The 25,504-nt window shown below is 35.2% G+C and overlaps 1 protein-coding gene and 1 long non-coding RNA gene across 2 annotated transcripts in view; one reads left to right on the forward strand and one right to left on the reverse strand.

Annotated features, from left to right (window-relative positions):
- The first annotated feature begins 2,689 nt into the window (after positions 1 to 2,689).
- LOC127851933 (uncharacterized) overlaps positions 2,690 to 25,504 on the forward strand; it is a 55,192-nt gene continuing 32,377 nt past the window's right edge. The window contains exons 1-2 of the long non-coding RNA XR_008036057.1: positions 2,690 to 2,740; positions 18,873 to 18,966. This is a non-coding gene — a long non-coding RNA (uncharacterized LOC127851933). The remainder of the gene's footprint in view (positions 2,741 to 18,872; positions 18,967 to 25,504) is intronic.
- Positions 6,307 to 25,504, reverse strand: part of LOC127851928 (discoidin domain-containing receptor 2-like) — a 210,409-nt gene continuing 191,211 nt past the window's right edge. Inside the window, exons 10-17 of the mRNA XM_052385924.1 lie at positions 24,861 to 25,184; positions 23,921 to 24,028; positions 21,391 to 21,557; positions 19,231 to 19,362; positions 16,629 to 16,756; positions 13,468 to 13,665; positions 10,910 to 11,144; positions 6,307 to 10,257 (exon numbers count right to left, since the gene is read on the reverse strand). Of these exons, the coding sequence (XP_052241884.1) occupies positions 9,925 to 10,257; positions 10,910 to 11,144; positions 13,468 to 13,665; positions 16,629 to 16,756; positions 19,231 to 19,362; positions 21,391 to 21,557; positions 23,921 to 24,028; positions 24,861 to 25,184 (1,625 nt within the window). The 3' untranslated portion in view covers positions 6,307 to 9,924. The remainder of the gene's footprint in view (positions 10,258 to 10,909; positions 11,145 to 13,467; positions 13,666 to 16,628; positions 16,757 to 19,230; positions 19,363 to 21,390; positions 21,558 to 23,920; positions 24,029 to 24,860; positions 25,185 to 25,504) is intronic.

Below are 25,504 nucleotides of genomic sequence, written 5' to 3' on the forward strand. Positions count from 1 at the left end.
TGTGCACTTTTTATCATCCTTATTATTTCATAGAAATAACGAAGACAAAATAAAAACAACATGCTTTTGGAAGTTCTGAAAGCATAGAAAGTATGATGAAAATGGTAATGATAACTTAATATAAAGAAAATTTGCAGTCACCATCATATTAAATGAATATTTTTTTCTAATATCAAATGACTATCACACCCAGAATATAAATTCATAATGAAAGTTCCGTGTACCAAACTTTTGATTTTTGACACCATATACAAATTCAAAATATACAACAATCTTCGATTCTTGTATATGGAGGAATAAAAGTATATAAACATTGCTGTTTATGCTTAACTTATTACCCGAGCAGTTCACACGGTGTCAACAACGCTAACATAAACATAGGTATAGAGCACTAATGCGCTTTTAGGCGTAGCTGTTTCAGTTTTCATCTTAGTGACTTTTACATAACGCCAACAGACACGCATGAATATTTTCGAATATTTAATAAGCTGATTCGAGATACAACCTCTGAATTTTTGCTACATCACTGCGTATGTGCTCAATTCAAAGGATGTAGCACTGTTCAGTGTAAGGAATTCCGGACTACTCTCTGTATGCTCAAACGACACAAATTGTGGCCCTGTTACAATTACGCGTTACAATCCATCTCGCAGAATTTCACTTTCGCCTCCAAGATGAGAAAACAATCATTAGCGAAAGAGTATAGTGTCACGATAAGAGAAAATCGTTTAATTATCATACCACAATGTTTGCCGTACTTGGTCAGCACGTCTGGAAATCATTCCTTAATGTGTGGATAGGCTGCCATTATTAACAAGTTTGCTATTTTCAATTCAATTTTGTATCAAAAAGCATTGTTCTTAAATGTGGCATGTTCAATTCGCAATGAGATTTGTAATGACCCTCGTCATGCGAAAATGGGTCTTATTCCATATGCGCCCATCATATAAATAGCCCGCTCAGCTATCCCTCCTTCTGGTAAGGAGAAACATAACATATTGAGTAATTTTAAAGCGAACAGCATCCCCTATGGCCTGACTGCGCAAAAGACAATGTTGGGTTTAACAAACGCTTGCCGAAACGCATAAGACCCATTTTCGCATGACGGCGCTATTGACGTGTGATTTAAATGTGTCGAAAGAAAACTGCGTTTAAAAGAAATATAAACATACGATATATTTCGATAGTGAAGAAAGATACTCATAACAAGGCATATGAGGACACATATGAAGTGCTCTCCCGTAGTATATTTTTTATTTACTCACACCTATGTGTGGTTTGACAATGCTAACACACATTTCATGCGGTGAATATGCAGCTTACAAGTGAAAAACACAACACAATAGTTTAACTTTTGTTTAATTGTATTTAATTATTTAGAAAAGTAAATTGCTAACTTTATTTCAAAGTCAGCGTATACGCCGACTACATTTTTAAAAGACATTTATTGTTATAAATATATTTAATATAATATATAAAGTTGTTTTCGGTTTTAGCGATTAAAAAGCGTTTTCGAGGTTGCCTATAGTATGCCTGTAGTAATTGATGAACTCATATCCAACTGTCTATGTATTGAAAACTGTGAATATAAACAAGCTTAACCTTCTACTAACCTTCTACTATTGCATTCGTATTATTATTATAAATTGTTTGTTATATTCGGGTTTAACAATTATGAAACTTTTTTTTGTCTATCGTATATAAATTGAGAATATAAATAAGCGTCAACTTTTTCCCGAATCTCTCAATTTACTACCTGTACTACGTCATTGAGTTGTATGCGAGAGCGTAACCTATTGCGTTGTTATAACCCGTAAACTTTCCCTTGTTTATCGACAGGCGCATCTATTAATAGCCTCATATCATGAATGCCAAAACAACCGGGAAAAAGAACCACGTGACCAAATAGGACGCAAAACGCAAATACCATGCGACTACGACTTTTATTATGTAAGAACGCTCCGCAAATCCTTTGAAGTCGGAGCCTTGTGATTGCTATTACGTAAATAATTGACCTCTAACTGAAGTAAGCAAAGGAAACGCAGCACCTAATTGACCCATTCCTTCTATGTGCGAAGGCAGATTGAATTTTACTATTGTATGGTTTGCCTATTATAACACACATTAAAATGCGGTAAATATGCGACTAACAAGTAAAAAACACTATAATTAAACTTTTGTTTTGAATTAAGTTATTTAGAAAACAAAATTCCAAACCTTATTTCAAAACAGCAAGACTACATTTTTTAGAGAATATTATTGTTATATTTAAATGTTTTTTAACAGTTTCAGCGATAATGAAACATTTTTGTATGTTGTCTATCGTATCCCTGTAATAATTGTTGAACTCGTGGTCAACGTATTATTAATTGAGACCTGTGAATATGAACAAGCGTAACCTTATACTACTGCGTTATTCTCACACGGACTCCCCTTTGTTTATCGCCAGCCTTAGATTTATGAATGAGCTGAGCGAAAATACTACGTCACGCACACGCAGCAGAAAGTGAACTATTTTAATCATTCATAAACAATCTCCTCCGCGACACGTACAATACGATCATTGTTTATTGATTCTTTTCTATAAAACACCGTTCGAAAATATTGAATGTAACACGATATTAATATAATGTTTCCATTTTTGAATACACATAATTGGAGAACTCAAATCTCTTGCATAAATTATACATCGATGGTGATTTCTGGTGGATTCAGCTGGCTTCCTCCGTAGGCTATCCAGGTATTTTCTGTCGATGTGTTATGAATGTTTATAATGTTTACATTTTCACAAAGTCACCTATTTCCGGGCGGGAGTGATACAAATGTCAAGTAAGGAAACTTTCCTTACATTACATTAAAGTTATCATGTTCTTGCCATTACATAATAACTATCATGTCCTTGTCATTTTTTATTGTCAGTATGTATGTAAACTGTCACCCTTAGTATGTATGTGTTAAGGAAAATGGAAATTGTGTATGAACTAAAAATAATTAAAACTGTTTTATTTTTTTATTTTTTTCCATCATGGGTATTAACTTTAGTAAATTATTATCAATGTTCACACATAAGATTTTTAATAATGTCCCTGCAATTTGTATTTATCTCGAAATAATAATGTTCCTTCATTACATCAGGGACATTTATTTGTCAGTGAGACAATCAGTGCTAGAAGAAGAAAATGTTAAGAATGAAATGAAATAAGAGCAATATAGTCATACAAATTTGCAATTTTTATTCTTAGAATTGTTATTTTGTTTAGATCATAGTTTTCTTGTCAGAGGCAGACATTTTTGTTAAGTTAATTATGCCCACGGATCAAAAGATCGGGGGTATATTGCTTTTGGCCTGTCTGTCATTGTATGTGTGTGTGTCCCAAAACTTTAACCAAAACTTTAACCTTTTTCATAACTTTTGAAATATTGAACGTAGCAACTTGATATTTGGCATGCATGTGTATATCATGGAGCTGCACATTTTGAGTGGTGAAAGGTCAAGGTCATCCTTCAAGGTCGAAGGTCAAAAAAAATATTCAAAGTGGCGCATTAGGGGGCATTTTGTTTCTGACAAACACATCTCTTGTTGATATTAAAAATGTGCAATGTATTCCTATTTATTAAAAAAAAATGTTCCTTTATAAAAGTTCTTACAATAAAAAGATATAGTGTACGGGTAATAAATAGTTTGATAGTTTGTTTCTAATTTAACCCTCAAACCCTCAAAATACATTGGTTGAACACAGCTGTGCAATATCCTGTATGTTAAGATGCCCTCCATTCAAGTTGCAATATAAATGAAGTTGTATGTGACTGTAATTTTTGTTTTAAGCTAAGTTTAACTTTTTAATCACAAGTCGAGTTTTTGTGATTATTGTATACAATTATGATAGATTGTAAATTAGGTAATTTTCCCCCTTGATGTTTTAGTAAAATCTCACAACTGTAGACAATAATCCATTTTAGTTGTGCCCTTCTTACTGAATTTATATTATAGTTATATTGCTTGACAACTTGTTATGTGGAATCACGTTTGATTTTTAGCTCATCTATTTTTATTTTTTTTAATTATGAGCTATTGTCACCTTGGCGTCGGCGTTGGCGTCGGCGTCCGGTTAAGTTTTGCGTTTAGGTCCACTTTTCTCAGAAAGTATCAATGCTATTGCATTCAAACTTGGTACACTTACTTACTATCATGAGGGGACTGGGCAGGCAAAGTTAGATAACTCTGGCGTGCATTTTGACAGAATTATGTGCCCTTTTTATACTTAGAAAATTGAAAATTTTGGTTAAGTTTTGCGTTTAGGTCCACTTTTCTCAGAAAGTATCAATGCTATTGCATTCAAACGTGGTACACTTACTTACTATCATGAGGGGACTAGGCAGGCAAAGTTAGATAACTCTGGCGTGCATTTTGACAGAATAATGTGCCCTTTTTACTCTTAGAAAATTGAAAATTTTGGTTAAGTTTTGTGTTTAGGTCCATTTTATTCCTTAAGTATCAAAGCTATTGCTTTCATGCTTGCAACACTTATTAACTATCATAAGGGGACTGTGCAGGCAAAGTAATGTAACTCTGACTGGCATTTTGACAGAATTATGTGCCCTTTTTATACCTCTAAAATTGAAAATTTGGTTAAGTTTTGTGTTTAGGTCCACTTTATTCCTACAGTATCAAAGCTATTGCTTTCATACTTGCAACACTTATTAACTATCGTAAAGGGGACCGTGCAGGCAAAGTTATGTAACTCTGACTGGCATTTGGACGGAATTATGGGCCCTTTATACTTAGAAAATTGAAAATTTGGTTAAGATTTGTGTTTTGGTCCACTTTACCCCTAAAGTATCATAGATATTGCTTTCATTCTTGGAACACTCACAAACTATCATAAGGGTACAGTTAAAGGACAAGTTGCATAACTCTGGTTGTCATTGTTACGGAATTATGGCCCTTTTTTGACTTAGTAACTTTGAATATATGGTTACATTTTGTGTTTCGATCCACTTTACTTCTTAAGTATCAAGGCTATTGCTTTCAAACTTCAAATACTTTCATGCTATCATGAGGTTACTGTACCTGGCAAGTTGAATTTTACCTTGACCTTTGAATGACCTTGACTCTCAAGGTCAAATTATTAAATTTTGCTAAAATTGCCATAACTTCTTTATTTATGATTAGATTTGATTGATACTTTGACAAAACTACTCTTACCTGACATACCACAATAGACTCCACCCAAACCATCCCCCGTGCCCTCCCCCCTCCCCCCCCCTAATTTTTTTTTTTTTTTTTTTAAGATCATCTCACAAATGACCACCACACCCTCACACTATACCCCCACCCCACCCCCCCAATTTTTTTTATTTTATTTTTTTTTTATTATTTTTTTTTAAGATCAAATCACAAATTACCACCACACCCTCACACTATACCCCACCCCCCCCCCCAATTTTTTTTTTAAACGGTTATGTTTGAAATACCGTCCAACCATCGCACCCAAAAAATCCCCCCCCATCCCCCCCACCCCCACTTTTTATTTCGCTTTTTTGGAAGATAATGTAATAAATGTCCACAACCCCACACTATACACCCCTCTTCACTCCACCCCTCCCTCCTTTGTGATTAAAAATGAGAGTCCCTTCACCTTTCAAAAGAAAATAGATGAGCGGTCTGCACCCGCAAGGCGGTGCTCTTGTTTTTAATGTTTTGGCAATGTTTTCTTCAAATGTTCTTTTTTCTTTACTACGTTTTTTTCTTGAATGTCAGATCGTAATATAGAAATCAACTTTCAATTATCTTATATCATATTTTTGCCAATACAAAACCACTCACAAACCCTCTTCAAATAGGGGTCGAAATTTAATATTGGCTCGATGATTGTCCATGTTGTTGTTTCGTTCACTGCAAATGGATGAATTGGTAATTCATAAACTGAAATTGAAACATAGTGACAACGCTGGGCTTGACTGTGTGAACAAACAAGAACGCAACATGTTTCATCATTTTTATTTAAATTTGTTAGAGGTCTACGACCACTAAGATCATATTCCAGTAACGAAGTCAATGTACTGTACACAAATTCTCAAATAACAATAATATGGCTTTAATATTAGTGAAGCACAATAAGGCTAAAGTCGCATAAATGTGACACAACCACAATAGGTTAAGCCTAAGCAGTGCTCCAGCTAGGCCTAAATCGAAGGGCGCCGCGCCCTGCCCTCCCGAACCTCCGCCCTGCCCTCCCGAACCTCCGCCCTGCCCCCCCCCCCCAAAAAAAAAAAAAAATTTTTTTTTTTTTTTTTTTTTTTTTTTTACATATGATAATTCATAAATCTCTTATTACATTGTAATTAGTTTAATCCTCATTGTAGACATTATATTTGAATGGTTTAGTAATAATGGGAATAATACAATTATTTATAGCATATAAATTAACATGCAATAGAAAGCATTCCAGAAACACCTGCGCGCTCGAACGTGCCCTTTTCACAAAATACTGCGCGTCGAAAGTGCCCTTTTCACAAAATACTGCGCGTCGAAAGTGCCCTTTTGACAAAAAAGCCACCCTGCCCTTTTCAAATTCTAGCTGGAGCACTGCCTAAGCAAATATTAATAGACACTTGGAACACAAAAATAACACACAAACCTTAAATCTGACTATATATAATAGTTCTATGAACAGTTTGATTCATGTGCCCAAAGAAACTATTTTACAGACCAATTCAAAAGTATTCAAATACTGGACATGTTATTAGTGAAACTAAAATTATAATGTATTTATATTAATTAAAATAACAACATATTTAGTGAACTTACTACTTTTGTTAGTTTAATTGGTAAATCTGAATAAAACTCTTGATTCAAACTTCGAAAACTTCATACAAACCTAACATGCTATTTTTGTTTTACATATCTTTGAAAGCATATTTTATCATTTAACATTTCTGATTAATCAAACAGTAAATAATAAACAAACAATTTATAGATAAACATGTGTCCTGATCATAATGTGTATATATGTCTTTATTTATACCGAAGCTACAGACAAAAACCATCAAAACAAATGTTTGAAGTGCTAGGCAGATACAACTGCTAAATGATTAAAGCATGATTTGGTACTCGTTAAATGTAATGGCTCATAGTTAACAAATTCAATCTAACCACAGATAAGCTGGCTAATTTATGTATAAGTATGTAGGTAAAAAACGATTGTTTTAATAAATAATTTTACAACTTTTCGTTTTACAAGTATTAAGCACCAACATTTTAGAAACAAGAGGGCCTGAAAGGCCCAAAGTCGCTTACCTATATTAATCAATTATGGCATAACGTAATAAAAATTATATCCATATACATGTAATGAATTTCTCACAATTTTAAAAAATACAAAATTTAAGGTTAACTTAGTGTACTTAAAGGGAATATTTTCCTTATTTAGTCATACATTCACGTTAATTATAATTTGGTTTTAGAGCCAAAGGAAATAAATCCAAATGTTCACATATTGTTGATTTTATGCAGAAATATACAAGTGGCTTTTAATGGAGGTAATTAGGTGATTAAGGCGCATGCAATAGTCAAAACTCACATTAACATTAATGGAGTAAGGCTATTGTATTCTTTACAATACAGTATAAAAAAAACAGCATTTTGGAACGTACTAATTTCTTTCCAATTTGCACAACAAAAATACAACATGTATCATGACAATCACAACATTGATGATAACGAGATGATACAATTTTAACCATACGTGCAGTCATTTTTACTGAGATAACTGATGAGGCAATAGCAGAAATTAAATATATGTCCCTCTGCATTTATACCTTAGATGATGTTATTATTATCTTTTTAAGTAGCAATTTATAGATGACATTCAAACATAGTGATCTTAAATTGGTACATGTAATTCAAATATATGTCCTTGCAATTAACAGTCTAAATATTTTTAGCTTTTTTCGTATATTATCAGATACCACTATCAGTACATGAAATAAAATTGATATTTCATGTTTTATATGTCAATAGAGTAACCAAACTTTGGCTAGAGCTATATCAGTTATAAAATGGTTCACCAGCAGAACTTATGCCATGCAGAACTTACAGCTCATTATCATAACTTGTAAACCTGGAATGGATTTCATGGCCAGAAGGAAATGTATAAACAAATGAGCCGTGCTCTGTGAAAAGGGGGTTTAATGCATGTGCGTATTTAAAGTGTTGTCCCAAATTAGCCTGTGCAGTTTGCTTATCAGGGACAACACGTTCCACTTTTATGGTATTTTCTGTTTAAAGAAAGTATCTTCTTAGCAACAATCCAGTTTAGGCGGAAAGTGTTGTCCCTAATTGGCCCAAGTGGAATGCACAGGCTAATCTGGGACGACACTTTACCCACATGCATTAAACTCCTTTACACAGAGCAAGGTGTAAATGTTTCCATTAAGACAGATGGGGTTGCATGAAGTCTATCATGAAAACTGAACAATCTAGACCAAATAGAAGACGATGGGGAATGACAAATTAAAAATGTTTTACACTGTTCAGTAATGAATAAAAAATTCAACAAGCATACAATATTTTTAAAGGTAAATATGTTAACAACTTCAGTATAATTACAAAATAAAATTAACAACAACACAAAAATGGCACTAAAACCGGTAACAAAGAATGACAGGGCAATGTTCAATGGTATTATGAAGCATACAAAGATTAGATATTGAAAAGTTATGAAGATATCGAATATGAACAAACTGTATCAGATTTTGAAGTCTTCTGAGCATAATGTATCACACAAATACTATTCTTACATAAACAGTTGAATTATGCTACCCCAAACATGGTATTTAATCATTTAAGGCAGTTCACATTACAACTTCACAATTGTACCAACAAAAGTGGTTTGTTTTAATTTTGTCTAAGTGAGATTTTGTTTTTGATACAATTATGACTTTCATCATCTTTGTTTACATTTAAACATCTCCGATAAAATCAGGCACAAAATATAGCACAAGGCCATTGTAAGCTGAAAGATATTCTGAACTTGCCATTAAAATGTTTGTCTACCAGTAAATTATTTTTGTTATCTGCGAGTCATGATCAATGTACCTATGAAGTTTCACGATCCTAGCCCCAAGCGTTCTTGAGTTATCCGGAAACCACCTGGTGGACGGACCGACTGACCTACCGACCGACCGACATGAGCAAAGCAATATACCCCCTCTTCTTCGAAGGGGGGCATAAATATGACAAATTAATGCATAAGAACTCTGCATTTTAAAATAATAGTGTTCATAGTACGGTACTTTTTTTTAAATCGGATTTATTTTTACTATGTACAGGACTTCAATATAGATCTACCATAAATAGCTTTTTTTTATTCCAAATAAGTACAACAAAGAAAAGTGTACAGTTTAATGCAAACACAGCAGGGTTTTTAAAAACTTTGAAAAATATATACCAGATATATAACAATATAACAGTTAGCACAAAATAAGAAATGAATGATATAAGTTATTTGAGTTAGTCAAGTCGTGGACTGAGATGTTTTTTAGTAAATAGCACAATGGGACGCCAACCGAAGAGTTAAAGGCTTTAAGCTTTCTTTCAAATAAAACAATATGCTAAAATACCATATCCAAGCCTCATGTTACACTCATTTGGATCTCCTCTGCATTTACCGTTGACAAAATTGTTTATTCATTTGGATGCCTCTCTGTATTTACCGTTGATAATATTGTTTGGATCTTCACTGTTTTTATTGTTGACACTTTTGTTTACAAACGGAGAGCGCTCTGCTAGAATAACAACTCTTCTATATGCTTTTCTCACAGCATTTAATATTGCTTCCAATTCTTGGCAGATAACTGAAGGACACAATAGCTTTGTTGTCTCAGTTCGATTTCGATATCTACCAGTATAAGTCACCATAACTAACACACTGGAATTTTTAATTGGTTCAACTTTTCATCCTTTGGATTGTATCCCATGTTCTTTCGTAACAAAAACATGTGAATGTCTTTGAATGTGGGTCGCTCACAGTCAGAGCGGTTCCAACATTCGACCATCATGTCATAAATCTCACGGGGGCAAACAATGGGCTGCGGTAGAACTATCTGCTGTCCGTCGTTTCTGTACAAATGTCCTGCGTTGGCTATCACTTGATCATCACTTAGATTATGATACGGTTGATCACGAGCAAAAGTCAATATTTCCCATAGCGTCACTCCAAATGACCAGACGTCTGACTTAGTCGTAAACTTGCCCTAAACAAATATAGAAAAGAAAATACAAGTATGTTATGTCACAGTAGATTCAGATCCATCCTTAATTAATCAATTTGAAAATCAAAATCTAAAATATCATTATTATTTTCTGATTTAAATGCATAATTTGAAAAACACAATTCCATTTGCACATAACTTCCAAATCCGTTTGTTTGAACATGTTTTAGTATTATTTAAGTTCCTTTGTGAATTTACCATTGGCATGGACACATTCAATTCAATGCTAATTAGGGTAAAATTTAATGTTGTATCTACCCTGAAATGACATGCACTTACACCCGTTTTGCATTTCAATACTAAAAAAAATTTGAAACATTATTAAGTTCCCCAGAAAACATAGGTTACACTGTGTGAGTCAAATGCAGGATGTGACGTCATTTTGTGTATATTATTCAAAGAAAGAAGATATACATACTTACATGTGAAACTTTATTAAGCATATACAAGTAATCTTTTTTGTAATGTTTTATAAAACTATGCGTTTTATATGAATGTATGATTACAAATGTGTTTAAATACACCTTCAAGAACAAGTTCATGACATACTATGTATATAACATGAATTTATGTATTAGTATATGGTGAACATATAATTATGCACAAAAAAGAAAAAGTGTTTATGTCACTTTACCAGTAGTATAGATTCCCACGCCATCCATCGTATCGGAAGCACAGCTCGTCCCTCTATCTTGTAATAGTCAGCACTGTACAAACTCCGACTCATCCCAAAATCAGAAATCTTGATAGTAAAGTTCATGCCAACAAGGCAGTTGCGTACAGCGAGGTCACGATGCACCATGTTCAGAGACTCGAGGTACTTCATGCCGGAGGCAATTTGGGACGCCATGTAGATCAGGCACCCGTAGCTGAAATGTACATTCTATAGTTTGTACTAACCATATTGGATATTTTATTATTTAAACACGCGCATCTTTTTAAAGAACAATAGGACCATGATGGCCCTGCAGCGCTCACCTGAAGTCTGTGTTCTACAATTGTTGAAGACTTGTCCTGGTCACATAGTTTTAGACCCAATTTGACAAAGATTCCAACATGGCCTTGATATTGTCAAGATAAACATTTAATTCATGATTCATCACACTTGGGTCTTCCATGTGCCCTCTAGAGGGGTTGTATGGGTTTTAAAAGATATGACCATGTAACCTAATTTATGGACACACATGATCCAGATTCAAACTTGGCTTAGATATTGTCAAGATAAACATTCTGACCAAGTTTCATTGAAGTTGATCATAAATGTGGCTTCTAGAGTGGTAGAAAAGTTTTTATAAGATTTCACATGGTTGCCTAGTTTTTGGAAGCATGTGACATCAGATTTTAACATGATCTTGATATTATTAAGATATTTATTCTGACCAAGTTTTATCAAGATTCCATAAAAATGGTGTCTTAAGAAATAACTAGCTTAAAGACGATCCACATCACTGGACATGATTACAAAAACTCACCATAAGCATTTCATGATAAGATGAGCTAAAAATACTGTGCAAGTTATATAACTTAAACAATATACAGTTCAAGACAAAACAAATATTTATAATTATTAACTAAAAATACTGTGCAAGTTATATAACTTGAACAATATATAGTTCAAGACAAAACAAATATTTATAATTATTTCATGAGTACTTAAGCGGTGGTCAACATTGTGGCAGTGTCTACAGCATTTCATTTTTCCCAGACTTAGCTGTCACGATTCCTCACATTGGTTCACAACTCACTGGAGTATTTTTAGATTGTAGAAAGTAATTATAAATACTCATCATAAGCAATTGAAATGGAATGCTTCATAAGTTAACAAATCAAAATAGTGTTTTTTATTGTGAATGTATCAATCAGTAACAAGTCTATTTAAAATAATGGCAAACCATTCTATTTATACCAGAACAGGATTATTTTTCTGCAAAACTGCTCATTGATATGAACAATTGAAGCCCCAGTAGTAGTAAGTCTTATGCAACAGCTGATTGCCTTGATTATAAGGGGATAAGTGGATTGCTTTGATTTAAGGTTGATTAGAAGTGGATTAAATTACTTAGATTAAAAATATATAATAAGTGGATTGCTAAATAAAAAGTATATTAAGTTATTTGCTTGGATTAAAAGTTGCTCATTAGTCAATTACTTTGATGAAAAGTGGATCATAAGTGGATTGCTAAGATAAAAAGTAGATTATAAGTGGATTGCTTAGATAAAAGGTACATTATAAGTGGATGGCTGGGATAAAAAGTACATCATAAGTGGATTGCTTACATGAAATGTAGATTATACATGGATTGCTTAGATAAAAAGTATATTTTAAGTGGATTTCTTTGATAATAGGTGGATTAGAAATTGATTGTTTTCATTATACATGCATTTATTTGAATATAATGGGATTACAGTGTACATTGTTTTTATCATACATGGATTTTTGTAAGTGGATTAACTTGATAACAAATGTAGTCTGTTTGTCAAAGCAGTCTGTGAGCAACCTGAATATTTTAGAGTTGATGGCCTTTGACTCAACTGAGTATTTTTGCATTAATAGCCAGCAGGGAAGGTGTCTCCATTCTGTGTCTCATCTGAATATTTAAGCATTGACAGCCTGTGTGGAGAGCATCTCCAGCCTGTGACTCACCTGAGTATTTAAGCATTGATAGCCTGTGTGGAGAGCATCTCCAGCCTGTGACTCACCTGAGTATTTAAGCATTGACAGCCTGTGTGGAGGGCATCTCCAGCCTGTGACTCACCTGAGTATTTAAGCATTGACAGCCTGTGTGGAGAGCATCTCCAGCCTGTGACTCACCTGAGTATTTAAGCATTGACAGCCTGTGTGGAGAGCATCTCCAGCCTGTGACTCACCTGAGTATTTAAGCATTGACAGCCTGTGTGGAGAGCATCTCCTGCCTGTGACTCACCTGAGTATTTAAGCATTGACAGCCTGTGTGGAGAGCATCTCCAGCCTGTGACTCACCTGAGTATTTAAGGGATGATTGTCTGCTCAGAGTGCATCTCAATGACTCACTTCAGTATTTTAGCATTAAGAGCCTCTTCAGAGGGCATCTCCAGCTTGTGACTCACCTGAGTAGTTTATTGTTGACAGCCTGCGCAGAGGGCGTCTCAATCCTGTGACTCACTTGAGTATTTAAGCATTGACAAACTATGCAAAGAGCGCCTGTGACTCACCTGAGTATTTTAGCATTGATAGCCTGTGCAGAAGGTGTCTCCAGCACGTGGTCGAGCAGAAACTGGTTGAGGTCTCCATACTTCATGTACTCCACTATCATACACAATGGCTCCTCCCCCGTACACACGCCCAGGACACGAACGATATTGGGGTCCCGTAGCTGGGACATGATCTTGATCTCCTTCAGAAAGTCCTTTCTGGAAGTCATGGAATAAATATATAAGACGAATAAACATATGGGAAAAATGAACATAATTATGCCTTAATAAACATGAGCCAAATAAAAGTATGAGCCAAATAAAAGTATGAGCCAAATTAACATATGAGCTGAATAAACAAATGGGTGGAATAAACATATTGGTAATGGGCCAAATAAACATATCGGCTGAATAAACATATGGTCAAAATAATCATATTGGCCAAATAAAAATAAAGGCTGAATAAACATAGTTTTTATGAGCCGAATAAACATTTGGGCCGAAAAAACATATGAGCCAAATAGACATATGTGCTGAATAAACATATGTGCCAACACAAACATATGTGATGAATATACATATTAGAAAAATGAGCTAAATAAAGAAATGAGCCAAATGAACATATGAGCTAAATAAAACATATGATCCAAATAAACATATGGTCCAAATAAACATATTAGCCTACCGGTAATACAAATATTGGCCTAATAAACAGATAAATAACCTTATGACCCAAATAAATATATGAATTCAATAAACGTTTGGGCAAATTAAACATATAGTACAAATAAATATATTAGCCCAATAAACATATGACCTAACTAAATGTATAAGCCAAATAAATATATAAGCCCAATAAACATATGACCCAACTAAACATATAAGCCAAATACATATATGAGCAAAATAAACACATGAGTCAAATCAATATGAGCCAAATAAACAAATGACCCAACTAAATATATAATCCAAATAAATATATAAGCCCAATAAACACATGAGTCAAATAAATATGAGCCAAATAAACAAATGAGCCAAATATATGAGCAGAATAAACATATGAGCTAAACATATGAGCAGAATAAACATATGAGCCAAACATATGAGCAGAATAAACATATGAGCCAAACATATGAGCAGAATAAACATATGAGCCAAACATATGAGCAGAATAAACATATGAGCCAAACATATGAGCAGAATAAACATATGAGCCAAACATATGAGCAGAATGATCATATGAACCAAACATATGAGCGGAATAAACATATGAAACAAACATATGAGCAGAATAAACATATGAGCCAAACATATGAGCAGAATAAACATATGATCCAAACATATGAGCAGAATAAACATATGAGCCAAACATAAGAGCAGAATAAACATATGAGCCAAACATTAGAGCAGAATAAACATATGAGCCAAACATATGAGCAGAATAAACATATGAGTCAAACATATGAGCAATATAAACATATGAGCCAAACATATGAGCGGAATAAACATATGAGCCAAACATATGAGCGGAATGATCATATGAACCAAACATATGAGCGGAATAAATATATCAACCAAACATATGAGCAGAATAAACATACGAGTCAAACATATGAGCAGAATAAACATATGAACCAAACATATGAGCAGAATAAACATATGAGCCAAACATATGAGCAGAATAAACATATGAGCCAAACATATGAGCAGAGTAAACATATGAGCCAAACATAAGAGCAGAATAAACATATGAGCCAAACATATGAGCAGAATAAACATATGAGCCAAACATATGAGCAGAATTAACATATGAGCCAAACATATGAGCAGAATAAACATATGAGCCAAACATATGAGCAGAATAAACATATGAGCCAAACATATGAGCAGAATAATCATATGAGCCAAACATATGAGCAGAATAAACATATGAGCCAAACATATGAGCAGAATAAACATATGAGCAGAATAAACATATGAGCAGAATAAACATATGAGCAGAATAAACATATGAGCCAAACATATGAGCAGAATAAACATATTAACCAAACATATGAGCAGCATAAACATATGAGCCAAACATATGAGCAGAATTAACATATGAGCAGAATAAACATATGAGCAGAATAAACATATGAGCAGAATAAACATATGAGCCAAACATATGAGCAGAATAAACATATGAGCCAAACATATGAGCAGAATAAACATATGAGCCAAACATATGAGCAGAATAAACATATGAGCCAAACATATGAGCAGAATAAACATATGAACCAAACATATGAGCCAAACATATGAGCAGAAGAAACATATGAGCAGAATAAACATATGAGCCAAACATATGAGCAGAATAAACATATGAGCAGAATAAACATATGAGCCAAACATATGAACAGAGTAAACATATGAACCAAACATATAAACAGAATAAACATATGAGCCAAACATATGAGCAGAATAAACATATGAGCCAAACATATGAGCAGAATAAACATATTAGCCAAACATATGAGCAGAATAAACATATGAGCAGAATAAACATATGAGCAGAATAAACATATCAGCAGAATAAACATATGAGCCTTGCTCTGGTAAACAGGGCTTTATTCATGTGAGTTGTTTGTTGTCCCAGATAAGCCTGTGCAGTGCATAAACACGCTCATATGGGATGACACTTTCCGCTTTAATTGACTTTTTCTTTTAAGGAAGACTTTTGTAAACAAAATTTCAGTCTATGTGGAGTTATCCATGTAAGTTTCTGCAGTCCGCAAAGGCTAATAAAGAACAACCCTTTGTGCTAAGATTACTTTTTTTTGTTTAAAGCAAGTCTTTTCTCATACAAAAAAACTGGTTAAGGCTTAAAGTGTTTCTCCGTGAAGCCTGTTTTTTAATGTACAGAAACGCATGGGGTAAAATGTTTTGAAAAGATGACTGACTATGTCTACCAACCTGGCTCTGTCCCCTCCCATCCCAAAATGACTGTGTGCCTACCAACCTGGCTCTGTCCCCTCTCACCCCAAAATGACTGTGTGCCTACCAACCTGGCTCTGTCCCCTCTCACCCCAAAATGACTGTGTGCCTACCAGCCTGGCTCTATCTCCTCTCACCCCAAAATGACTGTGTGCCTACCACCCTGGCTCTGTCCCCTCCCACCCCAAGATGACTGTGTGTCTACCAACCTTGCTCTGTCCTCTGCGTTGTTTCTGAGTATTTTCACGGCCACCAGGCATGGTCTGGACAGTGTGCGGTTCATTATGAAATCCTCCTCCACAAAATGACTCATGTTCACTGCATCACACAGGTGAACCTACATATGAATGGAGTGATAAGTTAGCACACAGGTGAACCTACATGGGAATGGATTGATAAGTTACATGTATCATACAGGTGAACCTAGATGGGAATGGATTGACAAGTTACATGTATCACAGAGATGAACCTACACGGGAATGGAGTGATAAGTAACATGTATCACACAGGTGAACCTACACGGGAATGGAATGATAAGTAACATGTATCACACAGGTGAACCTATAAGGGAATGGATTGATATGTTACATGTATCACACAGGTGAACCTACCAGGGAAGTGATTGATATGTTACATGTATCACACAGGTGAACCTACCAGGGAAGTGATTGACAAGTTACATGTATCAAATAGGTGAACCTACATGGGAAGGGATTGATATGTTACATGTATCACACAGGTGACCCTACCAGGGAAGTGATTGATATGTTACATGTATCACACAGGTGAACCTACCAGGGAAGTGATTGATACGTTACATGTATCACACAGGTGAACCTACACGGGAATGGAAATACATGTTTCATGTATCACACAGGTGGATCTACCAGGGAATTGATTGATATGTTAAATGTATCACACAGGTGAACCTACCAGGGAAGTGATTGACAAGTTACATGTATCACACAGGTGAACTTACCAGGGAAGTGATTGACAAGTTACATGTATCACACAGGTGAACTTACCAGGGAAGTGATTGACAAGTTACATGTATCACACAGGTGAACCTACCAGGAAAGTGATTGACAAGTTACATGTATCACACAGGTGAACCTACCAGGGAAGTGATTGATATGTTACATGTATCACACAGGTGAACCTACATGGGAATGGATTAATAAGTTTTTACACAGGTGAACCAACTTGGGAATGGAGTGATAATTTATCACACAGGTGAACCTACTGGGAAATTGATTGATAAGTTTTCACACAGGTGAACCTATATGGGAATGGATTGATAGGTTTTCATACAGGTAAACCTACATGGGAATGGAGTGATAAGTTATCACACAGGTGAACCTCCCAGGTAATGGATGTATATGTTACATGTATCACACAGGTGAACCTACCAGGGAATGGATTGATATGTTATCACACAGATGAACCCACCAGGGAATGGATTGATACATTACATGTATCACACAGGTGAACCTACATGGGAATGGATTGATGCATTACATGTATCACACAGATGAAACGACATGTATCATATTGAAAATGTTGATTTTTTAAGGAAATAACAGTAGTTTCTTAAGGAAATAACAGTAGTTAAGTATTGCACATTTTATACATTTACTGATATTGAAAGAAATGTATATGTATCACACACATGAACCTATTATGTAATGGATTGATAATTACATGTATCACACAGGTGAACCTACCAGGGAATGGATTGATACATTATATATATCACACAGATGAAACTACATGTATCATATTGAAAATGTTGATTTTTTTAAGGAAATAACAGTAGTTTCTTAAGGAAATAACAGTAGTTAAGTATTGCACATTTTATACATTTACTGATATTGAAAGAAATGTAAATTGATTAACTGTAATAAGTATGTTTCTGTTTTTGCACAATATTTGCACAATATTTTGAGTATATTTGTTATATTGGTTTTCTTTAAATGACATGTGGTTAATATTAAATGATTCTCATACTTAAACAATAATATGACCAAATGATTTACTTTGATTTATATGTTTCAATTTAAGTGATAGACCCATGCATATACACAAGTAGATCACATAACACCTTTTTTGGATTTTAAGTAAGATAACACATATTTGATAATTCTATACTCAAATTTTTTATGTTAAGTCAGAAAACAAACACAGTAAGAGTGCTCTCTCCTACAAGTCAGATAACAAACACAGTAAGAGTGCTCTCCCTCTAACAAACACAGTAAGAGTGCTCTCCCCTAAAAGTATTTGATAATTCTATACTCAATTTTTTTATGTTAAGTCAGAAAACAAACACAGTATGAGTGCTCTCCCCTACTATTTTACCCCAGATATCAATTTAAAGTGCATTTTCTGCATTGTTTTTTGCATTATTTTAAAGCTGTTGCTGAGCTGCACTGAATATTGTCTGGATCTATTTTCAGGTTGTGACTGAAGGCCTTGTTTTGAGGGTGTTTTGCAGAACAGTTGGCCTGGTGATTTTCAAGAAGAACTGTAGACTGCCCCCTAACATACACAGTAAGAGTGCTCTCTCCTACAAGTCAGATAAAAATGCAGTAAGAGTGCTCTCCTAAACAAGTCAGATAACAAACACATTAAGAGTGCTCTCCCTCTAACAAACACAGTAAGAGTGCTCTCCCCTAAAAGTCAGATAATAAACGCGGTAAGAGTGCTCTCCTAAACAAATCAGATAACAAACACAGTAAGAGTGCGCTCCCTCTAACAAACTCAGTAAGAGTGCTTTCCCTTTCAAACTTAGTAAGAGTGCACTCCCCTGCCTACCTCTCCAAACTGCCCCTGTCCCAACACCTCGATGAAGCGTAGGTTCTCACGTGGGAATTCGTTGACAGAAACATCAATGCTAAGAAGCAGCTCTGCATTGGGAACAGCGTACACATTGTTGCCACTCACACCCTGTAAAATAATATGAACCAGGTTCTGGAGAAACTGAGCTTTATGAATGTGCGTAAAGTGTTGTTCATAGTTAGCATGTGCAGTCTGCATGGCTTAATAAGGGACGCTACTTTCTGTTTTAATGGAATATTTTGCTTCAAGTAGATTTCTCCTAAACAAAGTCCAGTCAAGGCGGAAAGTGCCATCCTTGATTAGCTTGTGCGGTGCTTAACTCACTTTTTATTTAGGTTTAGCAAACTTCAACTCCAAGCTTTATTCCAAAGCAATACCTAGGTTTCTTTTTATCAAATTATAGTTAATGTGTGTATTTTGATGATAAATGAAGAAACAAGAGATGTGTTGGTCAGAAACACAATGCCCCCTATTGCGCCGCTTTGAAGCCATATAGTTGACCTTGACCTTTCACCACTCAAAATGTGTAGCTCCATGAGATACACATGCATGTCAATCAATATCAAGTTGCTATCTTCAATATTGCAAAAGTTTTCTACAAAGGTTAAAGTTTTGGGACACACATAATGACTGACTGACTGACACAGTGACAGACAGACAAGCCAAAAACAATATACCCCCGATCTTTCGATCCGGGGGCATAAAAACACAACCATTCCTTCCCAATTGGAGAGTTTATACAGGACATTCAATCATAACAAATTAAAACTTATAATGATTAATTAAAACAGCAAATTTTTATGCCCTCTTTCGAAGAAAAGGGGGTATATAGTTTTCACACTGTCCGTCAGTCTGTCAGTCAGTCTGTCGCACTTTTCGTGTCCGCTCTCTAATTCAAATAGTTTTCATCCTATCTTTATGAAACTTGGTCAGAAGTTGTATCTAGACAATATCTAGGTCAAGTTCGAATATGGGCCATGCCGGGTAATAAACTAGGTCATAAGGGTCGAAAAAACAAATCCAAGGGAAGTAATAAGCTTTAAATGGACAATTATATGACCTGCCAAACTATATATTTTTGTTAAATAAATCAAAGCGGCATAGTGGGCCGCATTGTGTTTCTGACAAAAACATCATGGTAAAGGTCATCCTTCAAGGTCTAAGGTCAAAAATACAAATCCAAGGGAAGTCATAAACTTTAAAGGGAGATAATTATTCAATATTGAACATAGCAACTTGATATTTGGCATGCATGTGTATCTCATGGAGCTGCACATTTTGAGTGGTGAATCTACAGTCAGGGTAGTGGCTTTATTATTTACTATTTGCAACTAAAAAATAGAGATTTGTTAGAGACAATTACTTTCAAGGGAAGTAATTTATATAATTAAAAATCTCAGATAATATATTTCCAAGAATTTAAGTTCTTTTCACAGTTACTGTACAGATTTTTTATTTTGATTATTTATAACTCAAATGATTGATTTGTCAAAGGTTTTTTTTTTAAATGATATAATTGTCATTTCTTTCCTGTACTAATTTGTGAATGGTAGGGTTCATTACATACATTTGGACTTATGTCCATAGATACATGATGAACTCTGGCTATGATCTCTTTGATAAACCACAAGCCTTGGTTGTCAGCGATGTCTGACTTGGTCATTTTTGACTGTCTACAGACCCCCCCCCTTGGATTGGACAAAATCCAAGGGAAGTAATAAGCTTTAAAAGGAGATGATTTCTATACCTGCCAAATGATAAATAGAAATTTTATTTCAAAGCAGAGCAGTAGGGGGCATTGTGCTTCTGACGAACACAGCTCTTGTTGTTCCAGTGCCAATATTTTAAGTCAATGACAAGTTTTTAATGCAGAACAATCAAAAGTATGAGAAACACTACTATATTGGCAAAACGTGCCTGCAGGGAGGGTATATTTGGGACCTGGGTGCTGCTAGACTTGCCTACAGGGAGGTATATGGGGAACCTGTGTGCTGCTATACTTGCCTGTAGGGAAGGTAAATTGGGTACCTGGGTGCTGATATACTTGCTTGCAGGGAGGGTATATTAGAAACCTGGGTGCTGCTGTACCTGACTATAGGGAGGGTATATTTGGGACTTAGGTGCTGCTATACTTGCCTGTAGTGAAGGTATATTGGGGACCTGGGTGCTGACAATGTCGGCTGCAGCATAGAGGGCATCATACTGTGGGGGTGGCTTGTCAAGGTTGTTCTGCTTGCGCGCCTGTGGAAAGGTCATCAGAGCTGACTTGGTAACATCGGGGACAGCGTAATCCTGGCTTTCTGCTATAGAAGGGAAGAGCAATGTTGAGATGATTGTAAAAACTGGGCCAATGACTATGATAAAACTTGAGATTAATTTTATTTTTCATTTTAAATAGTGAATAAATGAGAGTGAAATCTTAAATGTTTCTCTGGGGTCAATATTTTATGTTCAGAGATTTTTCTGAGATCGACAAGTTCTGTATTTCTTGAGCTGGCACCTTTAGCCAAAATGCCTTTGAATTAATGTCATAGTAACGCATAAAAATTCAAATGTAGTTTAGCACCAGTATTTGAAAGTTGTTTGAATATTAAGCATTCTTGAGAATTTTTTACTTGCTGAAAAAAAGAGGAACACAATATACTTTCAATGAAACAGCCACATAAACAAATGTTATTATTCTGGGTAGAACCATGGTGAGAACTGGATGTATTCTGACAGAGATCAGTCCACCAGTCTCAAGTAAGTATCAAACAACCTTCCAGTTCCCATGCAGATGTCAACCATTAAACTACTAAAAATTATTATGGTATGAACTTTAAATTACTAATAAAACAATGTGCATATTTTATCTCTTAGTTATTACACACAAAATTTTCAATAATCACTTCTATTTAATCTTTTTAGTGAAATAAAACGTTTTGCTACCAACACTTAAACTAATAATTGTTGTTAGTCAGGTCCATAACTATATTGTGAGGCAAGAATAAACTGTAAATGCACACAGAGCTCTACATGAGGTTTTCTCATGTACCAGGTATACATATATATGCCAAGGTGGATTACTAGTACCAGGTACACATACTTATGCCAAGCTGAATAATTACTAGTACCAGGTACACATACTTATGTCAGTAAACGACAACTGCCTTTCTTTAAAGAGAGATAGGGGGTTAAGGGCCGTAGAACAGTTTTAATTACCATCTTCACACAATTCATGTGGCTGGACCAGGGCTCAAACCCATGATCCTCCAATGTGTAGTCCAGTGCTTAACCCCGTTACCACTAAGAGACGCACTTTGACACACTTTGACGAGTTACTCACAGGCTGTTCTGGTTTTATGCTTTTTGCACATAGCCATATTCACTTTGCTTCTGAGTGGGAGCGAGTTAAAGTACTGAGCTAGAAGGCCCGACACACTATAGGTGAACAATGTGGAAGTGAAGTTATAAATGAATAGATGTGTAAGAAAATAGAGCAAAGGGTTGAATAGCTTTAAAGCAAACTATAAGGTTCCATTTGCATTGCCGGGTCTTGTGTGGTTTATCAGGCCAGGCAAAAATTGGTATAATTGCAAGGTTTCATTGCTAAGACCAATTGATTGCCATTTTTGGCTTTTATTAACATTTTTTTTAAACATTTTTATATAATATCACATTGAAACAATTCTCACTTCGATTCGTTTTTGTATCATACTATAAATTTGATGTAATTCATATTTTCTTGTTGTTTTACCCAAATTTTGAATTGATGTTAGTTTGGAAGCAAAAATTAAGGCTTAAATACACAACCCATGCATGTCTTAGTTAATAGTAATGTTATATTTATATGAGCAGTATTTCACCCGAAGCCATCTATTCACATGCAAGACTGTATTCCTTTCAACTCCCATGCACCAAGCAGAACCAGTCTAATACCTGGTGTAGGTTATTATGGGAGGTCAGTAAGATAAGTATTGAACTCCCATGCACCAATCAGAACCAGTCTAATACCTGGTGAAGATAATTCTGGGAGGTCAGTCAGATTAGTACTGAACTCCCATGCACCAAGCAAACCAGTCTAATACCTGGTATAGGTAATTATGGGAGGTCAGTCAGATAAGTATTGAACTCCCATGCACCAAGTAGAACCAGTCTAATACCTGGTATAGGTAATAATGGGAGGTCAGTCAGATTAGTATTGAACTCCCATGCGCCAAGCAGAACCAGTCTAATACCTGGATAAGGTAATTATGGGAGGTCAGTCAGATAAGTATTGAACTCCCATGCACCAAGTAGAACCAGTCTAATACCTGGTATAGGTAATTATGGGAGGTCAGTCAGATAAGTATTGAACTCCCATGCACCAAGTAGAACCAGTCTAATACCTGGTATAGGTAATAATGGGAGGTCAGTCAGATTAGTATTGAACTCCCTTGCACCAAGCAGAACCAGTCTAATACCTGGTGAAGGTAACTCTGGGAGGTCAGTCAGATTAGTATTGAACTCCCATGCACCAAGCAGAACCAGTATAATACCTGGTGAAGTAATTCTGGGAGGTCAGTCAGATTAGTATTGAACTTCCATCCACCAAGCAGAACCAGTCTAATACCTGGTATAGGTAATTATGGGAGGTCAGTCAGATTAGTATGGAACTCCCATGCACCAAGCAGAAACAGTATAATACCTGGTGAAGGTAATTCTGGGAGGTCAGTCAAATTAGGGGCCAAGCTGCCCCTATTTACGATAACCGAGTCTTTTGGTTCGCGATAACCATTGTGCTTTGGGCGCTCAACTGTAAAAGTTTAAGTCAAAAACATATCTCTAAAAGATATTGTTGGATACAACTAATTATACTCGCAATAAATTAGTTTTTGTTCTACACAAGTACGGACATTGTACTTTGATAAAAAAAATATTGCATTCTGAAACAATTAAATAACCTTACTTAAAGAGGATCACTGACAAAAAGGTCATTGACACAAACACTAGTCTTAAAAAATAAGATATTGCAGAAAAAAATGAATAAATATTTTTTTGTGATGGTATCTTTCTTAATAAAATGAAGAAATATTGATTCTAGAAATTCTTTCCATCTTTGCATATAACAAAGCCTCTATAATGCCTCACGGTAATGGTTTAATCATTTCAAAACAGAATATTGTTATAAAAGACATTATGTGTCTTTTTGTAAAACATATTTATTTATTTTTTTGTTATATTTAGCAAACAACTACTAGGAAATGTCTACCATGAACTAAGATGAAATTTCAGATCAAATTTGCTATCAGAAAACCATTTTATCCAATAACAAAAAATAGATGAATAACTTAAGCAAACTTGTTTGACTTGTTTAAAACATGTTAATGTCAAAAATTTGAAACATGAACTAGTAACAGATTTAACGTATTTAATGAATTTAAAGAATTTCCCAAATTGTTTCCTAAGATGTGTGACTCTAGCTCAGGGTAGCCAAGATAAGAATAAATGAGTGACCCACTATGGCAGCATTCCCTGTCAAACTCTAGCTCAGGAAGAGGCACCCCGTTGTATATACGTGTCAATTGAGTAACAGAGATATCATTAGAACAAAGGTTCTGACCAAGTTTTTGTCATATAAAACTCACCACTGCAGCATTCCCTGTCAGACTCAAGCTCCGTGAGAGGAACCCCGTTGTACATGTGTCCATTGAGCACCTTGCCGTTGTTATGTGTCCCCCGCAGGTCAGACATGTTGACCGCCATCTGGTTATTTGTGTCTGCGATGGCTGTCTTCATGCGACGGTTGTTGTTGTTCTTTTTATGCCGGTGTCGGCACACTATGAAGATCACAATGGCGATGAGAATGGCGATGAGCCCCGCCAGAGAACCGATGATGATACTGATGATGTCACTTCCTGGTGTCTGCTGTTTGGTAGCTTTCTCTGGCTCTACATTGCCAACCTGCGTACCTATGATGAAGAATGACAGTGGGCATGAATTATCATACTAAGCACTTTGTTAATATTGAATTCATATTCTCTGGCTCTACATAGGATGAGTGCATACCTGTTGATGAAGAATTACAGTAAACATGATTATATTGTAGATTTAAATAGCCTGTTAATAAGAAGAGAAACGCACTCAATGTTTGACCTTTTCAACATCATCGTTCAAATATAAGAATCATAGCATTAACAACAAAAATAATTACTGAACATGACAATTCCTGGCAACGTCGCACAACGTCACATCATTTTCACAACATATTTAATGTACTATGTTAATATGG

Source organism: Dreissena polymorpha, chromosome 11 (assembly GCF_020536995.1).
Source record: "Dreissena polymorpha isolate Duluth1 chromosome 11, UMN_Dpol_1.0, whole genome shotgun sequence".
Classification (NCBI taxonomy): Eukaryota; Metazoa; Mollusca; class Bivalvia; order Myida; family Dreissenidae; genus Dreissena; species Dreissena polymorpha.